The 11,395-nt window shown below is 44.0% G+C and overlaps 1 protein-coding gene across 11 annotated transcripts in view; it reads left to right on the top strand.

Annotated features, from left to right (window-relative positions):
• Positions 1-1,115: 1,115 nt before the first annotated feature.
• PROM1 (prominin 1) overlaps positions 1,116-11,395 on the top strand; it is a 61,057-nt gene continuing 50,777 nt past the window's right edge. For all 11 annotated transcript variants that reach the window (XM_058803229.1, XM_058803225.1, XM_058803223.1 and 8 more), the window contains exons 1-2: positions 1,116-1,214; positions 7,748-8,160. In XM_058803229.1, coding sequence (XP_058659212.1) covers positions 7,941-8,160 — 220 coding nt within the window. In that variant the 5' untranslated portion in view covers positions 1,116-1,214; positions 7,748-7,940. The remainder of the gene's footprint in view (positions 1,215-7,747; positions 8,161-11,395) is intronic.

Genomic DNA, 11,395 nt, shown 5'->3' with positions numbered 1-11,395 from the left:
GGCTGTGCCTTTACATATCCTCCTGCTGAACAAGCTAAGATTAGCTCTGTTCGGGATAACTGTTCTGTGTGCAGCCAGTGTAGCAACTTGTTCTTTGATGTGCATTGCTGGCAAATGCCCTAAGCTGAAATACAGGTAGAATTCAGCAACACGGAATACTGCCTGTGGGAAAAATGTTCGATGTTTAGCCAGGTTTCAATTAGCAAGGCAGAGTGGTGCCATAGCTGTAGCCTTGATTTGTTTCTGCCTGCAAAAAGGAGACTGCCTTCTCCATCAGTTTTTTTTACTGATTTCCAAGGAACCAGCATAACCTTGGATGTCCAGCAAAAATTCTTGCTTTGTCTTGCAATGTATTTGTGATGCTGAATAACAGAGGTTGTAGTAACAGAGGCAAGAATCATGTTCATGTTTTACTGCTGCAATAGAGGAACCACATTAATACGCCAAAGTTGCAAATAAAAATCAAAAGCACAAACAAATCTGCACAAGGCAGAAGGAAAGCACAACAGCCTTTGAAAGTGTATATTACTGTATTGCAACCTGTAAGAAAAACACTTCTCATTTTACCAGTAAATCACTGGCCTTCGGGAACAGAGAACACTTAGGAACATAGATAACAGCCCTAAAGGAAATGCTAAACACATCAGGAAATCTTGAGAAGAGTAAAACAAGATTTATTTTTTTCAGAAGCTAACGGAGTAAGTCATCTTGATGCGGAAAGCAAACCCGTCTGATCTCGAAGGAACCCCAGAGGCACTGGCCAAGGGGAGATGGCCCGGCCATGCCCGGGGCGGTGAGGCGGGACGAGCCTCGGCGGAGCCGGCCGGGGGTCCGGGAGTGGCGCAGCACCTTGCGGGCCGGAACAGGGCGGGAGCCGGCCCGGGATGCAACAGGTCCCCGACCGCAGGCTGCGGGCTCAGCCTGCCCCGCTCGGCTCCGCCGCACCGGCACACAGCCTATCCCAATCCGCACTCCGCTCGCCCAGCACATCCCGCCGGGGTTAAACCCCTCACGCTCCTCCTCTTCCTCCCCCCCACCATCCATCCCGGCCTGTCGGGGTGGTCCTGCAGCCCCGGCCCGGGGCAGAGCCCGCCCTCCGTAATCCATGCGCGGGCGGCACCGCCACCACGGCTGCCGCGGCGCTCTGAGGCGGAGCGGGCTGCGTTGTGCTGGCCGTGCCCCGCCGTCTCCGGCTCGCTGGCCCCTTTCGACCGGTGAGTGCTGCGGGCGGGCGCGTACGTGAGGAGGGGTCCCGGGCAGCTCCGGCGGGGCCGTGGGGGGCAGCAGGCGGGGATGAGGCTCCTCCGCCTTCTCCCGCTGCGGGCGGGAGGTTGTGGCCGGCAGAGCGCGGCTCCTTCCTTCGCGGGAGAGCGGTGGCGGGCGGGGGAGCTCCGTGAAGCCGAGCGACGGGGGGAGGCGGGTGGCCGTCGAGGGAGGCGGGTGCCCGAGGGAATGGGGCTGCCGGCGGGAAGGGCTCCCATGGGGCTCAGCAGAGGCTGGGAAAGCGACCTGTGGGAGCCGCGGGATGGAGGCGCCCTGAGAGCGCGGGGTGAGGCGGGGACAGAGGAGCGGCCGGCGGGCAGGTCAGTGCTGCGGAGGGGCTGGGGAGCGGATGGCGGGAGAGACGGGTTTGGCCGCGAGGAGGGGGCTGCGGCACGGCGGGGGATGCGGCCGGTCCGCGGGGAGCCAGGGCGGGTCCGCTCGCCGAGCGGGGCGGCGGGCACGGGGTGCGCATTCGCTCCCGGGGGTCGTGTGAGGCGGCGGCGGCTGGGGAGAGGTCGGGGACAGCTGTGAGCTACCGGCAGATGAACGGAGAGGAGCGGCGGGAGCTGGGCGGGCAGAGCCCCAGAGATCTCCGGAGGGAGGGGAAGCCGCTCTACGGAAAGGAGGCGGAGGGCACCTGCCCGGGGCGAGGCGGGCGGTGGGGTCATCTGAGCCGCCTCGGGGAGGCGGTCGGGGCTGTGCTGCCCTCGAAATCGGCTCATCAGGGGCGGGGGCTGGGGGAGCAGGGAGGCGACCCCCGCCTGGGCTCTGCGGTGGATGCGAGCGGGGAGAGGGCCCGTGCGCTCCTGCGGGCTCCGCGCTCCGCACGGCAGCGCTGCGGCGGTGCCGCCCGCCTCGGAGCAGCTCCCTGAGGCGGTGCTGCCGCCGCTGCCCGCTGTGCATCTGGGCAGACCGCGCCTGCACACCCCGGCTGGCCAAGCGTCTCCTCGGCCGAGGTGAGCTCTGCAGTGAGCCGGGGGCCTCGTCCGAGAGCTGGGGAGAAGGGGCAGTGTGGTGGTAAACACGGGCTGTGTCTTCTGCACGGAGATGCAGATGCGCCGGTGAAGAAACTACCACATCGGTCGGTATTCCAGCAGAGGCAGAGCTGCGGTGCCCGCGCTCCTCTGCAGTTTGCAGATAAGGACAGCCTGTTAGAGGAAGAGGTCTCTGAGTAATTGGAAAGAACGTGAAGGAAAGGTTTGGTCTCCGCTGCTAGTGGGAAACGTGCGTCGTGTTGCGGTACCTTGGTGTGGGGACACGTACACAGCGCTTATCAGTTCACACGTCCCAAAAACTGCCTGTTATGGGCTGGACTTACTGTGTTTTACAGTTTTCTATGTGATGCTGGAAAGTAATTTAACAAAGAATGATCTATGGATTCTGGGGTAAATGCACCACTTAGAATCAAGTTAAATAAATTATTTGGTTAGTGAAAATGTACTTTAAATATTTATGCAGTCAGCTGAAAATCAGACCTGCTTATAATTGGGGAAAGGTATCTCACCTGGAATTTTTACTTCGGCTTGCAGGTGGCTGTGACTTGTAAAACAGAAGAATTTTTTGATGTTGCTTTTTTAGTTTATTATTTTGAAATTAGTAAGAAGCTGTTCAAAGCAAACTGGATTCTGAATATTCAAATTTTCCTGACCCAATCCAATATTTACTTAGTTGATTTGAACATATAGCAGGCAAGTCAGATGGGTACCAAGGCTTCCTTGTGTGGAAGATGCTATTTATTTAGTTTCTCTCAGTGCTGCCAAGCTCTGTTCTGCAGTCCCTGGTGTTTATTATGTTTATCTGCTTCTCAGTCCTCCTATGGCAACAGGTTGCGATTGTTGGTAGGCCTAGGCAGATTTTGTAACAGAAAACTATACCTTTTTAACCTGCCAGTATCTAACTTGGCTTGCTGTGTTGAGTCTCTTGAGTGGGAAGGTGGTGGTGTGGGTTTGGTTGTTTTTTGGGGTTCTTTTTCCATACTTAGGAATTTCAGTCTGCCTGTAACTCTGTTTTGTGGCTGTTTTAATTTCACTTCTGGTGGTTGCTGGCATGGTGGACAGGGATTATGGACTTGGATTTTCAAATGTGTAATTGAAAAAATGTAACAAATGTACTCAGAACCTTTGTGCGGGCTTCCTATGGCCAACTGCACCTACCACCATCGCAGCCCAGCCTGGTTCACTGCCAGCAGGTTCCCCCATTGAGCTTCAGCAGTGCAGCCCTGGCTGATTGAATTTCAGTTCACAGGGTTAGTCATGGTTGCATCGCTGCACTGCAGTGCTGGATTTGCATGGATTGTGGTGCTAAACAGGGGGCCAGTGCCATTGGAACAAAGAGCTGCACATCATGCTGCCTCTGAGCTCTGTTACTCACAGCTGGTGTATCAGGGCAGTTGCTGAACTAAAGCATCTAGCTCTCTCTCATCTTCTCGTGTTAAACTTAAAGCAGAGGTTGGTTTTGGAAAATACTTTTAGTAACAGGATAGCATTGTCATCTCATATCTGAGATGATAATGCTACTGTATATTTGAGTGATGACTTTTCCACAGGTAGTGTTTAAAAGCCCAGGAGTTATGCTTAGTGATTTGCACATATAGAATATTAGTGTCAGCCACAGAATAAAATGCAAAAGCTTGAGTCTCTTCCAAATGGACATTTGCAAACCACACACAATAATGAAAATATTTTAATTTATTTTAACTTGTTAAGTACTTCACAGGGTGTGTAGTAATGAAATTGGTAGCTTGTTTGATAATTACTGTAAGCATTTGCAGGTTTCACACAGCTTCTCTTCATTCGCTGTTTACTTAACTTGAGGAGGGTTGTACTGGCAGTTCCTGTAACTCATTGGCTGCAGTGATGCCACACTGTGTGTGAGGAAATGAGATGCCCACATGCTGCAATGAAGATTAGCATAAACTGCTGTTCACTTCTCTGTATTTGTGTCACTCCTGTGTTCTCAGAAGTTCTCTGAAGTTCTCAGAATTACAGATTTCAGGGATAGATTTTACCTCTTTAATGCTGTTTGTCTAGCATATTTAACTACTAATGAGCTCCCAGCTAAGTTTCTTTTCAATATCAAGAAAAGGAGAAATGCTGGGAGCTTTTTACATCTGAGTTATTTTTAGGTAGGTTGAATACATATTAGATGCTCAGAGGCATCTTAAGTTACAGGTTTAATAGTGTTTCTGCAAGTTCCTGGTTATTATTATTAATGTAACCTTGAAAACATGAGTGTTTTATGTAGTATAGAGGAGAACTGGTGTCAGTCTGGAGGAATTGCCCAGTATAGATTGTATACGCCATGTTTACTGTGATATATTTGCCAGCAGAGGGAGAGGAAGAGAACATGGTCATAAGTCTGCAGATTTATTGATTTGCAGGAAACTCACTTGAATTTTATTAAAGCCTGACTGAAAACTTGTAGAATTGGAAACTTGGGTTTTTCCACTGAACATTGTTAGTTTCACAGTATAGGAAGTGTCTTTACCATTTCAATAGTGTCCTTGTCTTAAAAATGCCCACTTGGTTAATGCATGACTACTTACTTCTAGAAGGTGTAGTGATTGTTTTCCTGTGTTGGGAGAACATTTTAAATACTTTATTTGCCTGTTTGTGTAATTAGGTAGACTTTAAATTGTCTTTAATCTAAAATCTTGCAAAAAAACCAGTTGTGTGTGTACTTTATCTTCTTCTGCCCTCGCTTTCTAATACAACAGGACACTACAGAGAGCTTTGCTTTAAGACACCAGTTAGAGAAGTCATCATCTTATCACTTTCATCTTTCTCAACCACACCTAACATTTCACTGAAATGGATGCTTTGGCATCTGTTTCCTAAACTTTTGGAATCGAGGTTCAGCCACCATGTGTGAGCTTTTTCTCCTGACTCACTGAAGTGCTGCAACTTCAGTACTTCAGAAATCTCCAGAAAACTCAACCTGACTTAGAAAAATTGTTGAAATCTCTTCTTAAGGGGAAAAAAAAAGAACTGTTGCCTTTGAGTCCCTAAAATCAAGAGCCAAACAAGGTTAAGGTGATAAAAAGTGGTTACCATTTAATGAAGGCCTCTCCAGGTGCACAACACACTGACATGCATGCTGAAATTACATTGAAAATGTACATGTGATATAGGGCTTTTATGTGCCGTAGGGCTTTTACACTTTTACAAGTTTAGCAAGTTAGCATAATTGTCAAGAAGCCCCAAATAGAAATACAGTTAATGAAGTAATTCCCCTCTTGGTTTGACCCCTTCTGAAGCCCCTCCCTTCCTTGCTACTAGCTGTACCTTGTTTTGTATCTAAAACATGAGGAATTGTCTTGAGAGGGTGGCTCAGCCTTGATTGCCAGAAGAAGCAAGATCAGAACAGGCCTTCAGGAATTTGTGTATAGGAAAAGCACTGAAGTTAGCTGGGAAACTATACAGCTATACAATAACAGTCCACAGAGCTATGAAAGTGTATGAGGAATACATGTAAAAACAAAGGTGATTTTGGCATCAGAACAGTAGTGTGTCAAACTTGCACAATTTTCACTGCTCTGCCATAAAGCAAAATGAATTTTTTTCACCTAGTTGTGGTCTTGTGATATTTTGTCCTGTAGGTCTCTTGAGGTTCGATAATAAACTGCAGCCTAAGCAGTTTTCACTTTTCGACCATTTCTGTGTTCAGCCTTATAGCAAGATGTGCAAAACTTCACTAAAAACTATCTTCTAGGCTGAAGAAAACTAGTCTCAGTAAAAAATTAAAGGAGGAAAATGAATATTTTGGATTTGAACTTTTTTTTTCTTTCCTTAATCTTTAAGAGAACATTATTTTCCATGGTAATAGGTGTTCTAAATTAGTGTGTGCTTGTGTTGAGCATATTTCAGAAGGGTTGCTAACACAACCTTTCTCAATAAGGGTTGGATAATTGTGCTAATCATAGCATTATTACTATTCATTCTTCTTGGTTTTCATAAGCCATGAGGAAGAAAGATAGGTTTGAGTGTTCCCTCCTAACTCATTTGAACAGCGGAGAAACAAAACTGCCTCTAGTCTTTAATCTGATCCTGTATTTCTTTGTTCCGTGTTTTTCTTGACCTATCCTCTGAGTGCAGCACTGACTACTAAACAAGCTTGCAAATGTGTTTTTGACCTCTTGCAAAGTACTAGTTTTCAGAAAGGTAACTGGTATTTAACCAGAGACTGTAAAGCAGGGAGAGATTTAAGTCTCACCTTACTACAGGTTTGAAGTGTCTTCAGCATCTCTTTGACCTGGAAGTACCTGGGAAGCCAAGGTGTTGGTGCAGCATTGGGCTGACTGGAGCCATGAAGAGTTTGTGTATTTTGCTGTCATTCTCACTGGTGAATGGTCTGAACACCAAGGTGGGGATGGAAAGCTTTTCTCTTGGGCAGTGCTGCTGAAAGGGGCAGCAGGCTGTGCAGCTGGTGCTCTCTGGGTGGGAGTGATGTCCTGCCAGAAGCAGCGAGCTCCACAGGGCCCGGCCCAGGCGCCCCCAAGACAAGGCGGGCTGAGGGTGGGGAGGTCAGTGCTGTGCTCACTGGCACGCCCATCAGGTGTGTGCAGCCTCCAGGACCAGAGAGTGGCAGCAGCCTCTCTGTTGCCTTTTATTTGGTTGGTTTTGGTCTGTTCCCTCAGACACTGCTGTTGCAGTGAAATCAAGGAGTCTTCCCTGGCTTCTTGTAGATGAAGACATGGTCACTTCATTTGTTGGGAAGCCAGGAGTGTTTCTGTTACGTTTCTTAAGTAGTGGTAGATTAAGCTGATGTGATTTCATAGATTCAGGATATTCTTAAACATTTTTTACCATCCAAAGTCATCTTAATGACACTCAGCTTTAGCAAGCTGTAAATAAAAATTGTTCACTTCTCCAGTTCCTAAGGAGAGCTTTGAGATAGCTTGAATTAATAGAAAGTAATTGCTGATGCCCATTGTCATCTGTCAAGAGGGTGATGTCTAGTTGGTTTTAAATTTTAGTTCTGTTTTGGTAACTTTTCCGTGCTGTATAATTTTTTTCCTTATTCTTGGAAAACAGTTAAGAGTGTCTAGTACTGAAGGTTTTGCTGAAAGGTGTAAATTCAAGAAATACGGGGTATGACTTGTAATAAGTGTCATCAACTACAGAACCATCAGGTGGTAATTAAATGCATTGTGTAATTGTTGTGACATGACATATTGTACTTAGTCAGAAGCACAATTCATGCAATGCTCCTTTAGTTTTGTTTCCCTTGGAGCTGTATCAACGTTCTCTTTGTTTGTGGGAACTCACTGACCTGGAACTGTGCATAATTCTTTTTCCACCTCTTTCAAGTACAATGTATGTAGTATAAAATTATTCACAAGCCTCAAAATGCTTTTCTTCCCTGTCCTGTCAGGCTCACTTTTGCAGCTGTTGATAGGTTCAGTTTCCACAGGAGGTTGCAGCTTGTCTTGCCCTTTGCTATTTGCTTGCACACGTGTTAATGAGCTGTTTCTTCTTTTTGCCAGAGATGTGCGCCGAGTCATTTTCACGAGAGGCTGCTGTTCCACTCTGAAGTAAAAATACATTGAAGAATTGCAGGTGTGAGAGTGCACCAGCACTGTCCTGGCTAGACAGCCACTCCTCAAGTGAATGTATTGAAGATTTCTAGACTTGGTTGGACAAATACCTCTACCTCCAGTTTTATGAATACTGCTCGCTATGGCTGTGGAACTCTGTTTGCTGCTGCTGCTGCTTTGTGGAAGTACAATTTCAGAGGTACAGCCTATATACAAACCACCTCCTGGAACTTTGGATTTTGGATTTGTACCAGCCAAGACCTACGATACAGGTGCATACCATGAACCAGGGGCAATAGGAATTTTGTTTAAAATAGTACATGCATTCCTGTACTTGGTGCAGCCAAATACTTTTCCTCAAGGTAAGTGGATAAACTACCTCTGTTTAAAATACAGATTTGTTATTGATGTTGTTATATTGATTTGTTATATTGATAACTCCTATCATAGATATCAAGGCTATAATCAGGAGGTAAAATAGATGAAGGGCTTTTTATGTAGCATGTGCTGCAGCTTGGAAATCTGTACAGTTGTGTATAAGAGAATATTTTTCTGCTAAGTATAATGGGGAGGAGGTTGTTAATGAAAATGAAGTGTTGGTGACCTTTCACAGAACTTTGGTTACATATCTCAGAGCTGTCACTGATGGGTTTGAGGCTTGTTTTCTTAACTGAAGCAGCATGAGATAGAAGTATAGGATAAGCTGCTTTGTATTTACCATTAAATCCATTAGAGACAGCTGAATTTTTCACACTGTGATAAACAGGCACATGGTTATAATATCATAAGATTTAGCCCAGGAAATTTGAAATAAATTTCATTTGTTTCCATATATTTGCATCCATGGTCAAGTTTTATGTAAGAGCAGGTCCATTACACAGCTGTGTGTAGTTTCTTGTTCCTTTGAAAGCTGTCAGGTTAAAACTTGAAACTGCACTTGTTTTAATAAGACTTTTTTTTTCCCTTTGTTTCTTACTAAGCTGTCCCTTCTAAAGGAAAACTTAAGATGTTGGAGAAGTGTGTGCAACTTTATTGAGGTTGCATTGATTAAAAGGTGCTTTTGGAAATGGTAGTTTTATCAACTTTTCAACATGCTTTTTGTTTCACTTAGCTCTTAAACGTGCTAATGCTTCTGTATAATACTGGCATTTAAAATTGTATCAAGGTGAACCTTTAATTAGATATAAGAATGGCTTTGGTTTGAAACTGATTCCTTTTGGTGATTTAGCTGCAACTGTGTATAAAAGGTGTTTCTATTATTTTGTAATACAGCTTTCAATTTAGAAATTTAAACTTTTATTAGTCTAATGGGTCACATATCTATATGATATCTGTGAACTGCTGTTTGCTTGGATTTTTGACATTTCTTCGTGCATCTCTGGCATAACTGTAGAAGAATGAGCTCAGCTGAACTTGAATGAATGAATTCTATTTAGGCAAAAGCTCAGAATCTGAGAGGTTAACCAACAGAATATTATTCTGCAATGGGCCAGAAAAAATGGCCTTTGTGAAAACAGGCCAGAAAAATGGCCTGTTTTCCTGCAGGATGTGTGTTTTGAGCAGATCTTGCACAAGGTGTAATGAGAGCAGTTGCATGAAGGTGACAGTAATCTCACTTTTAGGGGGCACTGTTTCCAGATACCTCTGCTTCTTTTGCCTCTTTCCTTCTGTTAAATGATCAGGTGAGCTGTTTGTGTCTCTGTGAGACCTGATGGTGAGGATTGCCATCTGCATTCAGCTCCAGGAGGCAAGCCTCTACTCTGCCTGAAGCTCTGCTTACGCTTGTGGAAACTTGATTTCACTGAGACATTTACTGTCCCTTTATATTACCAAGAATTTGTCTGTAGTCTTGTATGTCAGAATTAATATCTGATGTCCTAAGCATGTGAATAATTAGTGAGTATAGACTTTATGGTCAAGGTTATTTTCTGGTGGGACTGCTCGTAGTAAGTTCTACATCAAGTTGGTATTGTGACCTCCAGCATTAAAGAAGTAAAGAATTTGTTCTTAGCTTGTAAGTTTTCAACATCTCATACTTCTCCCTACTTGCTTGAAGATACTTTTTGCCAAATCAGGTGTTTTCAGAACTTTGCCTTTGCTATTTGCATTAAGTGAAGTCATGTTCCCATGGCCCCACATGCTGCACTGCAAAACACAGATTTGGCAGATCATATCAGTTTGAGTCATACCATTTAATTGGCTAATCCCCATAATCTCTTTTGCCATATGCTGTTCTATTTTCACGTTCACTGTATTAATGGTGCAGTTACATATTTAAAATGGGTGTTTTGTTTTGGTTTTTTAAAATTGAAATAGAGTTAATTCTGATTCAGAGGTGAAAATAAACATGATGACAAATGGGCACAGAAATCAAGCCTTTTGATGTTTCTATTTCAGACTTCATGGTTCTGGTGGGACTGGTGCTTCAGAACAGTTAGCTCCAGGTTGATGTCCCAATCTATTGCATATAACCACAACATAGAGAAGTGTCATTTGTGTGTAAGCCTTGGCAGCAATCACTTAGACCTTTGATCTTGGTAGTCTTAGATTTTTTCCTAATATTTGGGAGTACTCAATGTTCAATTTTCCAATGTGTTAGTACTCTTACCTGGGAGGAGAAGTGATAGGATTGTCTAATTGCATGTAGATACTCCTGCCTTTGTAAGTCATCTTCTGATAGTGCTGTGATGGGTAACAGCCACAGTCCTTCAGTCCAAAGTATGCCTTTATACTTCATGCTTTTATGCTTTATATTATATAAATATATACTATATATATGCTGTATAAATATATATAGTATATATTTATATATATACTATATGCCTTTATGCTTTATTATTATGCTATGATAAAAAAAGATTTTAAGTAGATGAGAGTCTTTGGGAAGTGTTATTCTTAATGGCATGCTGCTAAGACTCAACAGTTGAAAGGAATCACTTAAAGGAAAAAATCAGTCAAGAAATATTTTGTGAGTTTTTTTTCTAGTTACGTCTAGATAAGTAATTATTTATTCCCTTCTAAATTTGTTCATGCCATCAAGTTTGTGGAAATATAACTTTAATCTAGGTTTAGAATTAATAAGTAAGTTATGAATCAGATTAATTATAGTTCTCATGTAAAATACAGTAACAGAACCAGGGCAAGGAACTGTAAAGCCTTTAGGATTTTTTAAATTGCTGAATCTTTAAGACCAGCACTGTGCTCTTTGGATATGGCAAGGAACTAACTCAGAAGAGGTGAATTAGGATATCTGATTGCAGTGCTTCAGTGAGTCTAAATGGATTCTGCTTTCAATTCCACCAGTCAAATATTTTTGTACTCATTACCAGATGATGCAGTGCTGTAAATGGGAATGAGTTAGCTCTTATTCAGGGAAGCAGCCTCCCCTTTGGTTAATGATACACTAGAGTGGAAAGGACTGGTCACTGGTTTGCTACCTGAGGCTCAGTGGGTGACTTTAATCTCAGTGTGCCTTTGTTCCTCCATGGTAATGATTGTGCTGCTACTCCTTTTGTTTAGGGCTGTTTAGGATAGAGGCATCATTTTCCTTCTTGTTAATAACACCACTCAAAGAGATGATAATAGGAAAATTACAAG

This window comes from Ammospiza caudacuta, chromosome 4, assembly GCF_027887145.1.
Source record: "Ammospiza caudacuta isolate bAmmCau1 chromosome 4, bAmmCau1.pri, whole genome shotgun sequence".
NCBI classification, from domain to species: Eukaryota; Metazoa; Chordata; class Aves; order Passeriformes; family Passerellidae; genus Ammospiza; species Ammospiza caudacuta.
This window is presented reverse-complemented; position numbering and strand designations above follow the sequence as displayed.